Source organism: Notothenia rossii (genome assembly GCF_949606895.1).
Source record: "Notothenia rossii genome assembly, chromosome: 9".
In the NCBI taxonomy this organism is placed as follows: Eukaryota; Metazoa; Chordata; class Actinopteri; order Perciformes; family Nototheniidae; genus Notothenia; species Notothenia rossii.
The window spans coordinates 11,316,423-11,338,036 of NC_136907.1; the positions used below are offsets into that span (position 1 = coordinate 11,316,423).

The 21,614-nt window shown below is 39.0% G+C and overlaps 1 protein-coding gene across 6 annotated transcripts; it reads left to right on the forward strand.

Moving 5' to 3' along the window:
* Positions 1 to 5,186: 5,186 nt before the first annotated feature.
* On the forward strand, positions 5,187 to 21,356 carry arfip2b (ADP-ribosylation factor interacting protein 2b). 6 transcript variants are annotated; one of them, XM_079649725.1, is made up of 10 exons: positions 5,187 to 5,512; positions 9,200 to 9,310; positions 12,327 to 12,383; positions 13,927 to 14,035; positions 15,054 to 15,110; positions 16,609 to 16,727; positions 16,909 to 17,130; positions 17,614 to 17,771; positions 18,243 to 18,417; positions 18,531 to 21,356. In XM_079649725.1, the coding sequence occupies exons 2-10, from the start codon at positions 9,212 to 9,214 to the stop codon at positions 18,684 to 18,686; spliced, it is 1,152 nt and encodes a 383-aa protein (XP_079505851.1). In that variant the 5' UTR covers positions 5,187 to 5,512; positions 9,200 to 9,211; the 3' UTR covers positions 18,687 to 21,356. The 6 variants fall into 6 exon arrangements, with proteins under 6 accessions (XP_079505851.1, XP_079505852.1, XP_079505854.1 ...); XM_079649726.1 differs by having other exon boundaries at positions 12,327 to 12,359; XM_079649728.1 differs by lacking the exon at positions 12,327 to 12,383.
* The last annotated feature ends 258 nt before the right edge of the window (positions 21,357 to 21,614 follow it).

The window sequence follows — 21,614 nt, forward strand, 5'->3', positions numbered from 1 at the left end:
AGTGGGAGATAAAAACAGCAGTATAATGTTCAACATGCAGTTATATTAATATCCATTTATATGTTTAATTTATTTATGTTGGTCAGAGAGTTTATTATCAGACTGTCAGTAGAGTTCTAAAAGTAAATCACAACTTTGTGTTAAGGCCCAGAAGTTCATGCTGATGTTTTAAACTGTGTTGAGTATGATTAGAATTGGACAAAGAAGTTACCTGTCAACAAGTTGAAGTTTAGCATTAATACAGCATTTGAAGTATGTATTAGTGTTTAATCACTAAAGTGTGTTAAGGCTAATGAATGCTATTTATTCTAAAGTGTTATCCAAACTGTAACCTTATAAATATCTATAGCGTTAGAGTTTATACCAGAAGACTATTAACTCCAGGTCCACTTTTTACATTTATTATTATTTACTTGGTTTGGTGTAGTTTGCTAGTGTTGTCATGGAGATAGCTCAGTTGTCATTTTAGATCATATGATAAAAACGGAGAATATGCATCTCCACCACAATAGAAGACACTGTTAATAAATGCAGAGATGAGGTTGAAAGCTCCAGAGAAAGCTAGAAGGTGGACCTTGACTAAAGATAAGCCGTTCACACATATAAATATGTGTTTATAATATTTTAAAATGTATTACCAAGAGGCAGAAATATGATAATCTACAAAATACGGAATGTTATTCTGCTGTAAATATGTTACTGTCTAAATAACTGTACAGTCTCTTATCACTGGAAGCGGAGGGAAAGGATTTACACTACTGGGCTCTGAAAGCTCCTGTGCTAATATTATAGCTCCACAACACACACGCTTTACAAAAGCAGCAGCACGATATCCTGCAAGGGAAAAGAAAAACCTTGAATGGCACTGACCTGTCATATTTACCCAGGGTGACTCGTGCATGGCTCACTCACAGCTATAGAGGGCCGGCACACCTCAGGGCACAGGTCGGGTGTTTGTGTTGCTCCTGATGCAGAACAAATGAGACTTTTTATAAAAAAAAGTGTTGCTATTGAAGATTGGAACACCGTGTGTTCAGTAGCCTTGTGGTCAGTCAAAAATGTAAACAGACATATGCCTTTTAAAATACAAAAGATACAAAAGTGTGTTGGAACGTCTGCTTTACAGGATTTTGTCTATGATTAAGATTGTTAAGTGGAGTTCACGCAGCTTCAGTGTTAAACAACCCCTGGGAGGTCAAACTCTTGTTTGAAAAGAGGGTGGGGTGTCTACTCCACAATGTAAACACTTCAAATTGAAAATCAGTCTATTAGCAGCGTTTCTGATTAGTTGATGAACAAAAGCAATCAAAGGCCGCCGTGGTCTCTTGATGACTATATATCAATGTCATTTTGCTCAGGGCCTGGTAGTGATTGGCATGTCATGTGTCCTGTTTACAATAAGCTGAGGAGCCCACATACCAAGTCAGCAGATGACTCTGAAAGGCTGTTAGTCATCCAGTAGATCATAAAAGCTGCTGTAGTCATCATCATGTGGCCACGCCGTTTTTACCTCACAGAGAGGATATTCAAGCTCTTGAACATTAGTTGTCTCTTTGTTGGCGATTGTTGTCTGCAGGGGCTTATATGAAAGCTGCTTTTTGTATATTTATATACACGATTATATTTGACTGTCTTTAAGTTTGGGATTTGGTGCCATCATGAGGGCACGTCCGGTATAGAAGGAATCCAAAGTGCTTTTTATCCAGTATTTAGTGATTGTTTTAGCGAGCAGTGGACTGAGTGTGTGCTGCAGCTTAGGAAAAGTTCTCATAGTGAAATATGATATCTTTCGATTTGTTTTGTTGTATCAGAGTTTGTGGAGAAAGTGTCTGCATGAGACTTTTCCTAAGGTTGCGTGAGTCTTTATATGATTCGACAGGTGAGTATGCACATTAATGAGTGAGTAAGGAATAACATCCCCTGATTCCAGTAACTAGTCTTTCAACGGCCAAAGCCATGCCTCTTGTGGTCGCTGACGAACTCAAAGAGTTTGAAAACGTTCTCCACCACTTTCTATAACCATGACATTTAACAGAAAAATAAGTGCATTCTTCCATGCTTCAGACTGCGAACTCTGCATTTTCCATTACAGTGATGAAATTACACAACTGGATGTGTGTGTTACCAATTGGCTATCCCTTACGTTTTCCCTTTTTAGGTTTTAGTTGATGTGCTTATTTTTTATGAATTTGCAATAAAAGCCACATGTTAATTAAAGAATAGGCACAAAGTGCAAGAGGTAAACAAATCATGAATTGTGGTCCCTGATTTAAAGTTCAGTTGGCAGATTTAAAAACAATACATTGATACTTCAGTCTTTGTGGAACCGACTCAATACTAGCACATGATGTAATAGCTAGATGAAAATGTCTGCTTTATTTATAGCATGTCTCTTTTTTTCCGTCTTACCTACCAATTGTTGGACGAATTACAAGCTAAATAAATTAAACAGGTTTATGCAATTGTGCATTTTTTGGATAATCTACAATTATTTTTGAAATATTTTAACCCCATTTACCTTAAAACAAAGGGCAAAAATAAATAGTTGACATTAATAAGCTATTTTTTAAATATTATTTTTAGTAATGTATTATTAATATTATTATTATTATTATTATTATGCATTTGTCCTATTCATTAGCCTCTAAAGTATTTTCATTTTTCCTCGCGTGTGTGAAACACATGGAACTAATGAAATTGTAGTATGTCAAGACGGAGAGTCAATACATCCTCTCTATCCAATAAAGCAAGATTCACTGCACAATAAAAATGAGTCATTATCATAATTAGAATAAATGGTAACTGGCCAAACTGCAGTGGGAGCTTGACAGCTGTAGGCTGTAATATGGGCGGACAGCACTGCGCACACACACATCTGCAGTAGCAGCAGCTGGGGATAATTACATTTCATGTGATTATATTGTTCACATGTCCGCAAGCTGTCAAACATTTTTGTTGTTTTTAAGTTTCTTAGGATAGAAAATAAAAATAAATTGCTTAAAAACAATACAGTTTGTTCCGTGGATCAGGTAATGACCCAGACTGGCATCAAAAAACACACCGACAGCTTGAAAAAATGCACTCTAAATTCAGGCAGACTTCCATTAGTAAAAACATTCCCATATGGCATTTCACGCCACTTCCAAAAAAATACCATAAGAGTTTCTTTTGGCTCCACACTTCTTTCAGCGTCCAATCCATTCATTAATAAAACTTGCTTTCACTTTCCACCTCCTTCCTTACACTCTGATTGACTGCAGAAGCAGTTTGAATCCCCTCAGCCCTTTAGTGTGTTTGTAGGAACTCATCCAGGATGGTTAACATTGTTCACAGTGCTTCATTCATAGCGTACAGACTTGAGGGTAAGAAGTGTTTGCTCTAACTGCACGTGGTATGCTCATGTATTCATTTTGTTGCATGGATCCATATTGTGACATTGTGAGAAGTATGTGTGAATTATGTTGCCGTCCTGATATTCAAATAAAAATATTTAGTTATAGAAGTCTTCTGTGAATAAGTATTGGTGTGGCATGGGTTATCCTGGTTGAATAAAAAATTACATATTACATTACATTGCATTTTTTACATATTTGCAATTTGTCAGATTATGTGTGTGTTGGGCAACAAAATGTAGTTAAAAAGGACTCAAAATGTCTATAAAAAGTATATGTTCAGTGATGGAAAAGCAACAAGACAATAGAGATTCAGCTGTGTTTTCCTCCTCAGGAGATCACATACTAACGCTTACCCACAGAGGGCAGTATTGTAGCAGTAAGTTGTCTATAGGCCTATATAATATGTAAAACATGCTGGTTGGGGCCTTTCTTTAATCACACCTCCACTACACTGGCTGTCACGTAGTATCAAGCTACTGTATGTTAATGTGTGGCAGAGTGTTTGTGGTGGGATTGGGCGTTTTCATGTTTTTCCCCAGACAATGAGTATTCTTGTACCCATATTGTACTTTATCTGTGAGAATGAAGCAGTACAGAGGTATGTTATAAAAAATACAACGTATTCCACACATACAGTAAGAATTGTTGTGCCCTCATAAGGCTAAATTATCAAAGGAACTTGATGTATGCGGCTGGCAGGTTGTGTTTTAAATAGGCCGACTAGAGTTTGTATTTAAGTTTATAGCATTCCTTGGGGTTCAATGTAACCCTCACACGCCCCTGAGTTAATGTATAGCCATCAGCAGCTTGCAGAAACGTGCATGCTTCACCTGAAGGATGCTGCCAAAGATAGGTTACAGGCGTCTGTAGGAAAGAATAAGACCACTCACTCCTTTCGATTTCCAGGTACAATTCCAAAGTGTGATGGGGACATGTGATTAAATTATGCTGTATACATTGTGTCATCATAAGCATCAAACCGAAGTAGTGATTGTTTTACCTTACTGTATCCAATGGTTGTTTTCACTGAGTGAAAGCAAGAATGTTCTCTGTGAAAGGTAAAAAACGATATGTCTGATTCATGCTTCATTATATTTCTTTGTACGAATAAAGAGCGACACTCAGAAATGACGGATATTACACATTGGGTTTATCAGCTTACACATTTTGATGTTTTGGTATCATAATTTATTTTAGTCTATTTTGTGTCACTGTTATTTTTGGCATTTCATTGTCATGCGTTTTGCCCGAAATTTATTGATACAGGGAATTATGTGTTTGATACCTGTTTATGTATAATCAAATGTTTCACTTTCAGTTGAAAAGGAGTCTTTATATTCAGGCCACTATTTACTTGTTACGTTTCATCACACAGGCCATAAGATTGTTAAACACCTGAACTTTTGAAAGAACATCCATAACATGCACCTGTTTGCAACTCATATACATCAATATTCCAATTACTATAGACTATTCTGCACTGTTTATATTATATTTTATTTTATTTTATTTAGGCTACCATAGGCTACTATATTATCTGTTTTGTTGTGTTGCACTGTTGGAGGAGCCTGTGACCCAAGATGTTCCTTGTCATAACTACACTGTATGCACACATGACAATAACAGCCTTGAAACTTGAAACTACTATTAAGAGTAGTATAAATAAATGCATACGAAATAAAAATATATACCCTAATGCTAATAGCTGCGTGTCTTCTTAGCACACCAGGCAGCACCACGTGAGTTTTTACCTTTGTAATGAGTGATCCATCTTCTCGTCAATAGACGCTCTTCGGATGGGAGCGCGTCTGCAAAATGAATTCCATGGTGTCGTCAGTTCCGTAAAGCGTTGCTCCTGGCTTCATTAAAAAAAAGGGAAGAAGATAGAGGATTATTTACGAAGAGTCAGGAGACAGGCACAGTGAAAACAAGGCTTTTACTGGCTATATTAGTGAAATATTCCTAAACAGGAGCGCTGCATTGTTTGTGTTTTCCTCGGACTGACAAAAGACACACCAGTCTCCTGTAAGCCGCATGAACTGTGATGCACTGCTGTTAGCCTGTTATTAGCTTGCTGGCTAGCTTCACGAACTGCACTGTTTTTACCCCGGGACCAAGTAAGTCAATTCATAAATTAACGATATTTCATTGTGTCTGTGTTTTGGGATGTGGCATTAAAGCCATTGTTAACCAGCCTTTTGAACACTGGTTGGTTTTACCCGGCTTCCTCTTCATGTGAGAACTAGAAGCAGGCCTTTTTTTCTCTAGAAAGCATATTAATTTCCAGCCGGAAAACCTGCTTCAATATTTTTGCAGGTTCAAAACAAATAGCACTCAGTTTGTTTTGTTTTATCCCCAAATAAACCCCCACCGTTTGGTGCAGATTGAACCCACAGGGGAGGCCTGAATCTAGCGTTACCTGCTGGTGAGAGTACACCTGTGCTGCTGCACCTGTCATGGCTCCCAGGATGCTCGAATTGTGCGACTGATTTCAAATTTAAGACTCCACACTTTTACTTGCATAGCAATGTATAAGTCACGTTTTTTTTTCTTTAGTTATAAAGATAAATAATACAGAATACTGTCTCTGTTGTAGCAGCATTTTGGAACATGCCAATTCCTAATCAAAAAACTGATAATTATTCATTCTCACTCCATTAAACATTGATTTAGCCTGGTTTTAGTGACATGTCTGAGAGACATTTTTTGGAGGATTGAGGCATGTATTGTAACAAGCCTCGTCAAGTAGCTAGGACAGGGCGTATTTTAGACGAAATGTTATGCAAAGCAGCTGCTGGTTGCTCAGTCTATGAAGACCTTTAAGTCTGACATCCTAGCTGACTGCTTCCTACTGCAAGAGGGGAATCATGCATATGTTAATTCAGTCCGTCACGTTTCTCAACCCAAAGCCCTGACACGGTTTCTGTGAGATGTCTTAAATGAGTGTTTTCTGTGTTCATTTCATTTCATTTCAAACCTTTGTTTAATCAGATTGGTCCCTTGAGATCATAGATCTCTTTTTCAAGGGAGACCTGTATAGGTTCCACATGAAACATAAAACAATAAAGGACATCATACATTATATTTACAGGATACATTTACATAGTTATAGACATTTACAAGTGCCCATAGTATCAACGAGCATTTCATTTAGCCTAGCTTTAAAAACATGCAGAGGAATGAGATTGCTCAGTTTCAATTCTTGCTGAAGATTGTTCCAAGCAAGTGGAGCTGCGCACATAAAAGCTGTCTTACCTAAGACAGTCCTTGCTCTTGGCACATCTAACAATACTACATCATGCGATCTCAGACAATAGCTGCTTGCAACTCTCTGTGTTATCAGAGAGCATATACGGGAGTTTACCCAACAAAGCTTTATAAATAAACGTGTACCAATGACTGAGCCTCTTTACAGTAAGTGATGGCAAACCTGCCTTGGTATACAGGGTACAGCAATGTGTAAGTGCTTTACAATTTGTGACAAATCTCAGTGCGCTGAGGCGGCATCTAACTTGATCAGGCAATAGGCAGGTGCATTCATATACAACAAATCACCATAGTCCAGCACAGGTCAAAAGGTCACAGTGACTAGCCTTTTCCTGGCCTCAAGCGAGAAACAGGACTTGTTTCTGAAAAAGAAACCTAGGCTAACCCTCAGCTTTTTAAGCAGGTTATTGACATGAAGTTTAAAAGTAAGACAATCATCAAGCCAGATACCAAGGTATTTGTAACAGGTAACCACTTCAAGTACTTGTCCTTGCATAGTAACAATATCTAAAACAGTCTCTGGTGTCTTTTTAGCTTTTGAAAATAGCATTACTTTGGTTTTATCAACATTTAAAAGAAGCTTAAGCTCAGTGAGCAGAGTCTGAATAATGTTAAAAACAGCCTGTAATTTAACACCAGCCTCCTTAATGGAGGGACCTGCACAGTACATCACGGTATCGCCCGCATAGAAATGTAAAGTAGCTTCATCCACATTTTCACCTAAACTGTTGATATATATGGAGAATAAAAGTGGACCTAAAACAGAACCTTGAGGAACACCATTAGCAATGTTTAACCACTCAGAAGACAGCCCATCAAAGTGAACACATTGGGACCTTTCAGAGAGGTAGTTCACAAACCACCCCACTGCATGGCTGGATATGCCAATACTGAGTAGCCTCTGCTTTAAGATGCGATGATCGACGGTATCACACGCTTTGGACAGGTCAATAAATAGAGCTGCAAAACTCTGCTTATTATCTAAAATACTCGTAATGTCATTCACCACTTTCATTGTGGCAGTGATGGTGCTACAGTATGTTGCTTTCTGAAGCCTGACTGATGTTTTGACAGGATATTATTTGTACATAAAAACACCTTTACCTGTTCACTCACTAGGCGTTCGAGCACCCTCGCCAGAACTGACAATCTAGAGATTGGCCTATAGTTATTTAAAATAGTTGCCTCCCCTCCTTTTAGTAAAGGCAAGACATAAGCTGACTTCCATACTTTTGGAATTGCATTTGTGTTGAGGGAGAGGTTAAAAAGAGTAGTGAGAGGAAGAGCAATAAAATCTGCAGCTATCTTTAAAAAGAAAGGTTCTACGCCGGCCAGCCGGTTTCTTAGGATCTAACTTGGAATGTGTTGAATATTGTTGTACAAGACTAGCACAACTTCTAATGTCTACAGAGATGTGTCTTTCCTCAGGGAATGGAGTGGGCATGGCCCAAAAGCCAACTTAGGCTAGGTCCAAGCAAATGTAAACAACTGCTACCTCACTTCAAACAAGATGTGTGCTAGCTAGTGATCTAACTGCCATTACCCTGCCATAAAGTCACATAGTCTCAAAAGGACATCATGCAAGTTTTTGCTCTTAAATGTTTGCCTTAATACTCATTTACCATATATGTATTATTAGCCATGCAGCATTTGAGTTATGTTTTATTTTTACATCATTCCGGGTTTCTGCTTTTAAGAGTTTATAATAATTCAAATCCCTGGAAAATACACGTCCATACGATTTTAAAGCTTAACACACAGTCGTTTTTGTTATGATTATCTGTTAACATTATTTAAACATTAATAAAAAGAAAACTGAAAATCCAGAGAAGAACTAAAGGAAGCTACCGTACATGCTCAAGTTTATTACGTTTTGACGTTTCTGGTCACCCTTGACTGCAATGTGAAACCAAACCATGTTAACGTCTTTCGGCACTTCATTATTTTATCTGTGGTCTTGTCACACACGTTTACATTACACAAAGACCCCCCTTTTAATGTTTGTCTGAGTACGTTTATTTAGCTGTGAATTCATTACCCCATTGTAAGCCAAAAATAGTAGCGATAAAGCTGCTTGTCCAGTAATTATTTGCAAACACTACATGTATACGAGTGTTACAACATCTTTAATGTGTGATGAGTAATCAAACCAATATCATCTGGTTTGATCTGTTAGAATGGTTAGACTATGTTCAAATCAACATTTGAATCTCCTCTTCACTCTGTTCGTGTGGAGCAGCCCTGTAATGAGCTGTAAAGTAGAGTAGCCACTTCGACAAGCGGCCGCCTGAGTGCAGGGCTTTCATAGGTGTGTTGTTTTTATCTCAAGTGATAGCCTTGCTCTTTGAAATCCACCGCCTCGCTTATTTGTGGCTATTATATTCCCATCTTCCTTATGATTTGGCTGTTTGGACTAACCTCTCTGGGCCCTCAGCTTCAAAGCACCAATTAGGCTATTTCACTGTATTTACATAAAGTAGTGTGTTGTAACCACTCTTTATCTCTCTCTCTCTCTCTCCTTCTGCTTTTTCACACAGGCGTAGTGCATTATGACAGACAGCATTATGAGTAAAGCTGCCACAATGGAGATTCCTATCAACAGTAATGGAGACACAGGGACACTTCCAGAAGATGACAGCCTTGAACAGGTGGGTCACAGCTACTAAATCAGTGACCGTCCACTGTGTGTCACATTTGAAGACCATCATGTGTTGTTGCTGGTCATCTATTTAAAGCTATTCCACAAGGAAACAATCATGAATCTGTTAGTGTTTACCTGCCCGCTAACCCAAGCTGACAGAAGATACTTTGCATATTTAAAACCAGGCAGCAGGAAACAAAAGAAAGTATGGAGAATACAGAGAATACAAATGCTAGAAATGTCACTACATTTGTATTATATAGGCTAAGGAATGGTTCCCATACTGCTAGATCATTGTTGACCCTTTGTAGTTGTTTCATTACTTAGAGACTGTTGCATTAAAGGGTTTTACAGCAGTGTTGATGTGATTTCTGGGTAAAAAATATATAAAAAATGATATATATTTAAACTTAGTTTCCTTTAGTTATGTAATACATATTTCTTTCATTAATTTCTTGTCACTTTTAGTGTACATTTGAGTCTGGTCTTGAAAATGTTTAGTAGGTGGCGCTTTATAATGAGATCACGTTCACATATACACAACATTTCAAAAAGACAATATTTGTACTAAGCTGTTAACATGGCTAATGAAAAAGAATATTCCACTCATATTCCCATTGCATTTTTATTTTATTCACAATATTATCATATCTGTAATAATATTGTAATATTAGTGTGCATGTGAACATGGCCATTGGCTGTCAGCTTTTCTTCCCCTAAGAAAAATGACATTTGAACAATAGCCTGAACTTGATGATGTATTTATTGTTATAGTTCTCTCTCTGAAGGTTACATCACTCACATGAGAGCACGTGAAAAAATGAGACCTAAATACTTAAGCCTGATGGCTTTCATGTGGTATTACGGTTGGTTTCTCACAATGTGACGGATCAATGAGAGCCTGTATTCAGTTGTTGGAAGTTGATATTGTGGTTTTTGGCTATTGTGAGCCGGTGCTTTTCAGACCTTTTAAATGAACCCTACTTGCCACACTGCCATTTGATAATATGTACAGTACAATTCAGGTCTAATGCTTTTAGTAAACACAGTCTTGAACACTGGCTGTTTAAATGTGGCCAATCCCTCACCACAGATCTCTCATTTTGCATGAATGTTTCAGATGCTCAGTCTCAAAAGATTTGTTCAGGTCTTTGCCTGGGTTTAACTACGATTGTATTATGGGTTGCTTTCATACTCAACCAGGAGTTCTTGTGTTTCTCAGCTTGCTTAGCTACAACTGAACAGAGAGCCTACTGGGAAATCTGGTGCTGCTATCCAGCTGTTGGCATGGGAACCATGTGTTCCCATTAACAGTTAACAGGTTTCAGAAAGATCTGTGCTGTGTTTGACCTCTTTACTATGCGCCAAACTCTCAGGTGTAATTGTTGCTCTCCAGCTGAAGACTGTTCATTTACAAAGCAAATAGGCACCTGTGAGCGTCGTTTGAAAAAGAAAGATATACGTATTTGAGTGTCTTAGTCAGAGCCCGCAAAGGTGAACTAACAGTGGAGTTGTAGAGTAAGTAAGAGGAACAGTCTGTTAATCATCCTGGATACAAAGGCACACCTTTTGGACAAACAGACTGCAGATCCTGGAGGGTTGATGCTGTTGTTTGCTCACCACACTGTGTTCCACTCGAACAGTAAAAGAAAAGCCAACCTCCTCAACAAGCTTGCACGGTGAAGCGAGTATTCAACCATGTGCTGTGTCTACCCAGTTTTCCATGTTCATGTATGAGGAGTGTTTAGCTGCACTGTTTAGTGCTGGATATTAACCAGTTGTCATAGCAACTCATAGCAATTAGTCTGAAACTGGCTGTTCTTTGTCCTTGGGTGAAAGCCCTCTGAATTCAGATTGCTATCTGCTGTACAGCACTCAGTTGAAAGCTGTAGCAGTCTACTGTTTATGTACAGCCGTGAAGATTGGCAGGTGAGGGAATAGCAGAAGTCTGTTTTTAGATGTTGTAGCTTTCCACTTTTTTCGTAACAAGGACGGTGACTGGCAGCTTGACAGTGGCAGAGACAGGATTTACTGCTAGCAGCATCCTGGCCAAAGCACTGTGTGGCTCACTGGTTTCAACTCAGACAGTCAACAACCTTTTAACAAACTTATACTCATCTACAAAATCTATGATAGATGATTACTTATGCTTTACATTTGGAGATATCCCAAATATATTGTCAGAATTTCTAAGCTGCCCAGGGAAATAAGCTTTTGTGGCATTTAAAAATGTTGCCGTGTCAATTTAAACCAGCCTTTTTTTATGATGACACAACGTTCTTTCGCTTCTCTTCCTCTCAAGAAACAGGCACTTTGTCCTGGGAGGGGTCAGTGTCTGCTTCAGCTTTCAGATTGAACAGATGCCACAACTTGAGGCAGGTCTCTAAAAGAAGAGACTCACTGATTGAAGGAGAGAATGTGGTTAAACAGGCTTTGTCCTCGTGTTACACAGGTCTTTAAGTTGTTGGTTCAGTGTCTGTTTGGTTAAAATACAAGGAAATACAAATTCCTCTGGTGCTCTAATGAAGTCCTGACCCCAGACATGACCCACAATCATTGTTTAAATAGACACATCTATTCTTATGGTTATAAAGTAGATTGTAGGACCTGGAGTTTTGGCATTCAAATGTAGTGTTTGTGTGTTTTTAATTGTATACCCCCTTATTATCAATGTCACCTTTTTAATGTCTGTAAATGTCTTGTAATTAAATGTCTTTATTTTTTGAATCTGTTTGCCCAGACAGTGATTGAATAATATCATAACTTAGCTTTGTTAACACATTATAAAGAGAGAGTTGATCATAGGCTAGCTAAATGATTATCAGTCATCCCTGCTCTCCATCCTACATCCCTGCTGTCTGTGGACATTAGGATGATTCCCTAGCCATTTATTTTACATCATTCTCTCTTGTTTCATGATTTCAGTCATGGATTTTTTCTTTTTGTCTCCTTTCTTTTTCTATTTGTTTCTTTTTTGTTGTTGTTGTGTTTGTCGATTCCCCCCCTCCTCCATCTCTGTGCAGGCTGCAAATCTGCAGTGGAGCTTAGATGAGCAGGTAGGGAGCTCCAGAGGCACCAGGGTGAGCAGTGCACTTGTGTGTGTGTGTGTGTGTGTGTGTGTGTTTAATGTTGGTGTGTAGTACTGCTCAGTGGTTTGACTTGATGCTGCCTGCATTAGATTCCCTTGCATCATTACGTGGGTTTATTTCACAAAGTGTCATATGTTTCATTTTTACGACAAACCACTGTGCAGATTTAATTGTTACAGTGAATTATCCCCTACTAACTCTAGATAGAAGGCGTCTCTCAAACATGTTTTGAGAGATTTCCCTCAAATCTAGCACACAGCTAACACTTATGACTCAACATTGCAATCTGTTCCTATTTGATTCTTAATAATCATTTAGTGTGTGTTTTTGCTTATATAGCCTAGACTCTGTGTGAACTTGGGTGTGGTACGAGTGTGATTCCCTAATTCTAGAGGGTGTTGTTGAACTAAACAAACATAGCAACTTACTAATAATCATCATGTCATACTGCTGTAATATTGATGTGGATTGGTTGTGCTTCTTATGTTTTGTTTTGTCAGTCATAATGAGAAATGTATTTACAATTCAAGAATTGAAGAGAGCTGACCAAACAGAAGTGAAGACAATTGTAGATATTTTTAGAATAGACATTTAGCATCACGCTGCTGTCCTCCAGCAGCCCAAATAACTGAAGTTGTATTTTTACTTCCTTTTGGTCGTAGCAAACATACTCTTTGTGTTTGCTTACAAAAGGAAACCGCCACCTCCCTTCCAGAGCTTAGGAGTTTCCTTATCACAATCTTACTTTACAGTGTAGGCCTAAGGATTCAGGAAGTCTCCTATATATTACCCTCTCGTTCACATTTTACGATGGACGATACGGGTCTGTAGGTCAGTGCAGCATTCGTATGAAACATATAAACACAGGCAGAAGTTAGCATATTTATACATGTTGATAGTAGCAACCAAAGCTCACATATGGCTTGCCAAAGTACGACATCTTTTCACGCTCGATTTTCCTTTGCCCAAAATTCCTCACAAATGTTTGTTTTTCTAAAATAGCTGATACTTGAAAGTATGGCAAACAAAAGAAAATTGTGAGTTAAGTTAAGGAAAACACAAAAGATTCATGGTAGCACATTTCCCCTCACGCTTCTTTGATTATTTTGAAAAGAGAAAATAGTTAGCTTGAGCATTTCCTGCTGCATAGATCAATGCAGCCACTGCTTGGGTCGGACTGGTCTATTTCTGCTGTGGTGTTTTAGTGTCCTTGCTCCCAACATGGCAGAAGATTCATTTCTAGTGGTTAGGTGGGTTGATTATTGACTGGGCACTTTAGTTGTGTTTTTGGTCTTTCACACTCTTTATAGTGTTCTCTGTTGACTTCCCGATAAGGGCCTGGTGATCGTGTGTACTCACTAACCTTTCCTAACATCGTAGTGTTTGTCCCCCTCTAGTGACTTAGCCTTTAACCTACATTGTCTGAATTTAACACTCAAGCCATAATCTCCTGTCTACATACCCCCACCCCAAAACCCTCCATCCCTATTCCCTTTTTTCTTGTTTTTCTTGTTTTTCCCCACCAACCTTGTAGGACCTACAGCAGGTGATGGTATCGGGCCCCAACCTCAATGAGACCAGCATTGTTTCTGGAGGTTATGGAGGAACAGCAGAGGGAATCATCTCCACCAGCTCAATCAAAGGTACAGTCCTACTCCTTACTTCTGACATCTTTTCAGCCTCCTCTCATCTATGCTGACACTGTCCCATTTTGACTTCCTCTATTCAGCGAGTGTTTGATTTCTCTGCCTCCTATCATCCCTCCCATGAGATCATGCTGCAATTAATATGTTGTCAATTTATGCTGATTCATCCCCAGCTTCACTACACTCTGCTGTAGCTCAAATTATGCCTCTGTGGTCTCTGTTTTTTTATGGTTATTTTTATGTACATGCAGATATGGAATGAAGAACCGTTCAATGCTTTTTCTAAACCCACGTGAGCGCCAGTGTTGAGTCTAAATGTAGTTAGGCATACATTTGATTTATTTATGAAACAGGATCATTTTCGCTTTAACTACTGCAGTTATCGTTAGTCCTAATGGAAATAATGTAACTTACTGATTTAAAAAAAACTAAACCTTTTCTTTGTTAGCTTTTATTTCGGTTTCATTATACAGCCCTGTTCACGTTTTAGTCAACAGTTTTTCCATTTTCCTTTAGCTGTATCCACAGAGCCAACATATAACAGTGTGTGTGCTAATGTGCAGAGTAGTGTCATTTAATAAACAAAAATAAAGCTTTTAAAAGATATCTAAAACATCTCCCAGACCTCGAGGCAGCCTCAACTATCTTGTTCTTACGGTCTGAACAAATTGTATTTTCTCATGACCATCTCAAGTTTTCAGATATACTCTCACCATTCTCAGCCACCGCTAATCGACAGGTAATCGTCAAATATGTCAGGCAGGGGTTTGAAGCTATATGGCATTAGCAACCAACACAGCAATAATTTAATGTTTTGATGTAATCTTAAACTAAATGATAGATCCAGTACACTGTCTTGGACTTTTTTCCACATTATTCTCGTGTTCAAGGCAGTGACTTCAGTAGTGTAGCTGAATACAGCGTGTCAAAGGGGAAAGGACACTGCTCTCTTCTTTACTCATCATTTATTACTAATATTTCTGCGTCCCTCCCTCTCTCTCTCTCTCTCTCTCAGGACCTGCTGTGCGCTACAATGCAGAGTTTAACAAAAGGATCTCAGTTGAAGGAATAGGTGGCTCCTTAGACTTCATTATTATTAATAATGGAGAGCTTGATTCCAAAATGTAACGTGTGTGGGATGTTTAATAGGATCCACAACGTCTGTAAGAATTAAGAATTGGCAATCGAGAACTTTTCTCCTGTTACTGGCATGAAACATGTTTGATTTAAAAAAAATTTTTTTTAAAAAACCTGCATATTTATCACATGATGGCATTTTGGAAATACGCTTTTTATTTAATTTACTGCTCCTTTTTGATCTAAATAACTATTTCTCTTTTTGTATCAGCGGAGAGAAGGGCCTTCACTTATTTCTGGCTTCTCTTCTTCATGGACACATTGTGCATTTTTTTTTTCTATCCCAGCATTTCTCTCTGTGGTTGGTTCTCTTTGTGATTTATGCTCATCTATTATGGGGTCTTCACTTTTATGTTTTTCCCAAAATAACTTGCAAACCTACTTTCTGAACGTCTCAGCCAAACAGAAACCATCTTCACTTCTGTCACATTGTATATTTGTTATAAGACCTTCAATATTTATGGATCAAATACGTTGTAGTTGGGAGAACCTTAGTAAACTTAACGCTTTTAGAGGCCCCTATTTTTCTGATTTTAATCTTTTCCACGTACTGATGTGAAGTGAAAGGCTCTGAAGTGTACTGCTGCATTTCAACGTTTCATCATCACTCATTTGTCAGCATTGTCATTCACTAAATGAAGTCTTTTCATCTTTGTTCTTCCAACTCCTTGTCTCCATTCCCTCCTACATGTTCCATATCCTGCTCTTCTCCCTTTTGTCGTCCTACATTTCTGTCTTTCCTGCTTGTGTATGTTTAAACCCTTAACATCCAACCGTCCTTTAAAATCCTGATCCTTAAAAAAACATTCCCATAATGTAAAAATTAATTATCTAAATCCCGGTCCAATACCTTTCCCTAATTCATCATACTCACCCTGAACCATTCATCCATACCCCCACCACCCCCCCCCCCCCCCCCCCCCCCCTCCATCCACTGTCACAGACCTGCGTATGAAGGCCGGACGAGTAAGCCTTCCCCCGAGCAGTTCTCTCCTCTGCCACATAGCAAGCCATTCAAATGAATACCAAGGTACTGGGGAGGGAAGGAGGTGAATTTGAATGCTACACACTCGATGTTGGTTAATCAAGTTATTACCATTAAGGCAATTACCCAAACTATTCCTACAGGATTTTCAGCTTTTATTACAGCTCAATAATTAGAATGTGGTGTCAACAATTTTAATATCATTGTTCCTTAGTCCAATATTCCTTCTCAGCTCACCATTCTGCCTTTTCCTGCTCTTTTCCCGCTCATTAACTCCTATGCATGTCTAACAGCGGTTTATGGGTTAGTGTGGTGATGCACACGGGTTAGCAGATGGCCGACAGGCTGCATTGAATGCGGCAGTTTTAATGTACTTTTGAATAATGTGTGATTTCCTACATGAAAGTGTTTCTTTATTAACCATGTTCCTGTGTTTCTTCTTTCTCAGGTTCCAACATGCACCACAGCAGCAGCAGCAGCTCGTCCATGACTGCCGAGGAAGCGTCCCGCGGTGTGGCTGTGGAGAAAATAGAAACGGTGAAGAAGTGGGGTCTCAACACTTACAAGGTATCTAAGGTTCTTTCATTTTACACTTCATGATAAAGAGCTTCTTGATGATTTTAGTTTTTCTGTGTGCCTGAGGATTTTCTGGAACCAGGCACCACCATGTCCCTATCCTGCAAAATCCAGTCATAGAAGGGAATGTTGTTACTAATGCCTCTGTACGTCTTCCTCCTTATTCTTTCAGTGTACGAAGCAAATGATCTCGGAGCGTTTTGGTCGAGGTTCCCGGACTGTGGACCTGGAGCTGGAGGCCCAGATTGAAGTGCTGAGAGACACTAAAAAGAAATATGAGAATGTACTACGATTGGCCAGAGCGCTGACCAATCACTTCTACAACATGGTGCAGACGCAGCATGCGCTTGGGGACACCTTTGCTGACCTCAGTCAGAAATCTCCAGAGCTGCGGGTGAGGCCTCAGAATCTGTTCATGTAGCTTTTATGTCTCATCTCTTACGGTACGTCCACACGGTTCCGTCGCGTTGAAGCTTGCCGGTGGGCGTGTCCGGCACGCGACCAACAACCAATCACATTAATCTCCCGCCCCGGACACACAAGCACGTGGTTTGGTTGGCTAGCGCTTATACTGGCATATAATTTGATTGGATGGCGCTTCCCGTCGATGCTTGAAAAGTTGAACTTTTTTCAACTTTCGAAGCGAGCAACAGAGGCAAAGCGACGCGACGGAACCACAATGCAGTTCGGCAAAGCTTGACGTCACCCCATTCAAAGTGAATGGGAAGCGTCTCTGTTGAAGCACATGACGGAACTGTGTGGACGTACCGTTACATATTGATCTGCAGCTGGACGTTAAATAATATGTTTATGTCGACGACATTGAACCGCATTAACCCCATTCATGCTGTAATGTATTTTATTAATGCATTTACAGGATGAGTTTGGCTACAACGCAGAGACTCAGAAGCTGCTGTGTAAGAACGGGGAGACTCTGCTTGGTGCCGTTAACTTCTTTGTGTCCAGCATCAACACACTGGTCAACAAGACCATGGAGGACTCCCTGATGACGATCAAGATGTATGAAGGTGCCAGGTAAGGACATGCAGCCCATTAATAAACCATTTCACCAAAGAAACTGAATGGAAACTCTTTTAAAGGAAGATAAGCAAATGGATAAAGTCAACATTTTGTACACAAAAGTATATAATGATAATATAATTGTATTATTATTATTGCAAGGAACTTCAGATGAAATGACATTAAAACCGGCATTGAGTCTAGATCTTTTTGATATATCATCTATATATATCCACATTTTGTTATCTCAAATGCCTGAACTTCTGGTGAAAATCTAGTGAAGAATTTAACCCACTTAAAGCTACTACTAATCTGTGATTTGATCGGATTTGATTCAAAGTGACCATGCTTCCTTTTAATATTGTCAAATCCTGTTTGGTGCACTAAAACACAATTACAGTAATCTGTCATGTGATACAGTGTACATCCAATTAGAGTTGAAAGACATGTTTTAGGGCCTTTTTTAAAACACTGTATTTTGAACAGACTGGAGTTTGATGCCTACCGGTCAGACCTGGAGGAACTGAGTCTGGGTCCAAAAGACGCTGTAGCCATGGCCCGCATAGATGCTGCTCAGCAACAGTACCAGGTCCAGAAGGACAAGTATGAACGCCTCCGCTCGGACGTCATCATTAAACTCAAGTTCCTGGAGGAGAATAAGGTTAGTGGGCAGGGTGGGCCTGTTTGATCATCATCCTCCAGAGCAAGATAAGTTACAGAGGTTTGACTAGATGTCCTGACATGTTCTGAAACCCCCTTATTTCTCTTTCCCAGGTGAAGGTGATGCATAAGCAGCTCCTCCTCTTCCATAATGCCATATCTGCATACTTTGCTGGCAACCAGCAGCAGCTGGAGCAGACGCTGAAGCAGTTCAACATAAAGCTGAGGCCTCCAGGGGCCGACAAGCCCTCCTGGTTAGAGGAGCAGTGAGAGGTTCTGCGGGACCTCCTGCTGCTGCCTCCTCCTCCTCCACCTGTTACCTGTTGAAACCCCCCAACTTACAGAGGACCACTACAGAGGGAAACACATACTTGGATAGATGAAGATATGAGATGAGTGTATGGCAGGACGATTGGACTGATGGATTGCAGGGTATTATTGATGGGATAAATGCACCAGGAATCCAAGTGGCCAGTTTCAGAAACAGTCAGGGGGCTTTTAGTGCCTCTTCCCAACTCCCTTATTTCCACTCTAACCTTCTCTTTGTGCCCAAAAGAACTGTTCATCTCTTCCTTCCCTCTCCCCTATTCAACACTATATTGCTGTGTGAGCTTGTGTTAGTCATGTTCACGGCCATTATTTTACTTCTCAACTGCTACCAGTGCTTGGACTTAAACTTCAACCCAACAACGTAATGGCTACTGAGACAGATGACAGAAGGAAAAACATGATAAACCATTCATACACACTTGGATGTAACCAAACACTTCATCAAAACTCTTCCAGACCTTATCACTCTCATTGTGTGCCTCCTTATATATGAGCGTGTGTGCTTAATCAACATGTGGCCTACAGGAAGAAAGAGTAAGTTCAGAAAAATATTCAATCTACACATGCAGAGGATTTGAATGGTAAACTGGAAAGGAATGTGCAGATATTTCAAATCAATGTACATTTCAAATGACGTATTATTTCACTTTTGAAATAAATAGTACATGCTTTTGGTAGCTTACAGTATACAGAGAAATGCAGTGTTTAGTTTTGCTTAATTTAACTGTACTCTTTATTTTGTACTTATTCTGGTTTTAGTCGGCTTCTATGTCATATGAAGAGCAGTTAACTGTCAGGGCAATGCGTGCTGATGCTTTAGATTGCAATACTGTACGCAGCCTAACCATCAGTAATGCTTTCAATCTTAACTTTGACTTCAGCTCGTATATATGCAACAATCATTTAAGAAAGACTGCCACAGCTTCCCAAAGTTATACCGGTTGGGGTCTTTACTAATTGTATTTTATTTACCCAAAGAGAATTTAGAAATATGTTTACGGGACCCTATGTTTTCATTGTTTTTAGGCAACATTGGTTGGTAAAGTATCTCTATAGGCAGAGGAGGCTTTGACTGACAGTTGAACTATGAACGATGTCAGTTAAGATCCAACAAACTCAAATGGATTTACTCCATTATTTAATTGTTAATAAGGACTGTATTTAATAGGAATTAACTACATCTTTTGTTCTCACATTGCAAAGTTTTTTTGTCTTACGTTTTTTTTGTCTTTTTAAAGGACACAATTAACATCGTTGGTCATATCTTTCAGCCTCCCTACATCAGAGTATATTTGTCACACTAAAGATTGCTGTTGCTCTCTAATATTACTAATCCTAATATTTCAACTTCATTTTAGTTGTTCGTGAAAGGGGATAACACTAGTGATTCATCATTTGTCTCTATTAACTTAAACATCGTTGTAGAATGGAAGTAAACAATCATCTGTTGTTGACAATTAGGAGAAGGTTTCACAACAGAATATCAGCATGGTACTATATTATGTGATGTACTTTTTATGCGTCACTGTATTTATTATGCTGATTGTACGTGTTGGAATTAACATATTTGTACACTGACATTTCTGGTTCATGCTAATTACTCAATTCACGAGTATGGCGTCTTGCAGATGAACACTAACGTGAACACATTCCTCAGGCTAACCATATCTGTAATTGATTTACTCCAAAAAGATATTCTAAACTATCTGATTGAAAGGAGTTTAGTTTGCCTTTGTCAAACCTGTGAAGTCAAATGAAGATAATCTGGTATAATAAATGTTTTTACCATGCTGAATTGAATTCTTAATCAGTTGATTTTTTTTTTTTCCTCCAGCATCTTGTCTCTGTATTTGCATGGCAGGCAGTAATCCAAAGTGCAGGTGCAGATATGTGTCGATGCACCGATGCTCTCTGGGCCTTCTGCTGGTCAGCTTACATGGACTGGGATAACGCCATGCCATGCTGGTTGTTGATTATGTTGAAACTGGCTGAATCCAAAATGTGGATTTGCACTGTTCAGGACAATTATTGACGGGAGGTGTTGAAAAGCAGATATCAAAAAATGTCTAGAGTTCTTTGGCTTCTGAATTTGTATGTTGCAGTGTGTACGTTTTGGTGTATTTATCTGGCTGAAATAATAGCTCAATGAGACCTTGGCCTCTCTTACGACTGAAAATTACAGTTCCACTTGGTCCCCTGGACTGTTTGACCATCACACAGCAATATTAACAACATGTGACTCCCCTTTGAAATTCCTAACCCTAACACCAAAATGAATGGCAATAGGATTTGTTTGTGTTGTGGTATAGTTGCACCTCCAGTAAATTCAAACAAGGGTGAGAACTATTTAAAGTCACTCTTACTAGCAGTCTTTAGATGCAGAGAGAACCAAGATTTATAAAATGAGATATTTTATTTGTGTACAATCAATATTTTCTAGGCTGAGCTGGTGTATTGTACTGTATGAATGATTGCAGATAATGGTATTTAAGATGATAAATGAAGTTGTTGTTGTATGGGTTGATGTGATACTCTGCCTTCATTCCTCTCTCAGACCTGAACAATCCCACCTTACCCCGAGGGAAAAAAATAAAAGTACACATTTTCAAATGGCTCCGGTTGGGTTTTTTGTTCGCTCGTTCATTTATATTGTGATGTGGCCCAGTGTGCTTTCTATGTGCATGCAAACCGAGAAGAAAACATCTGGATTCATTCAAATACAACTTTAACTGTGTGATTACAATTCTATAAAGGAATGCATGATGTTATTTTATTCAATAATTTATCACAATGTTCTGTAATTAAAATTATCCAAACCACTGGAACTTTAACAAAAGTTATTAATCGAATGTCACTGATAACTCTCTG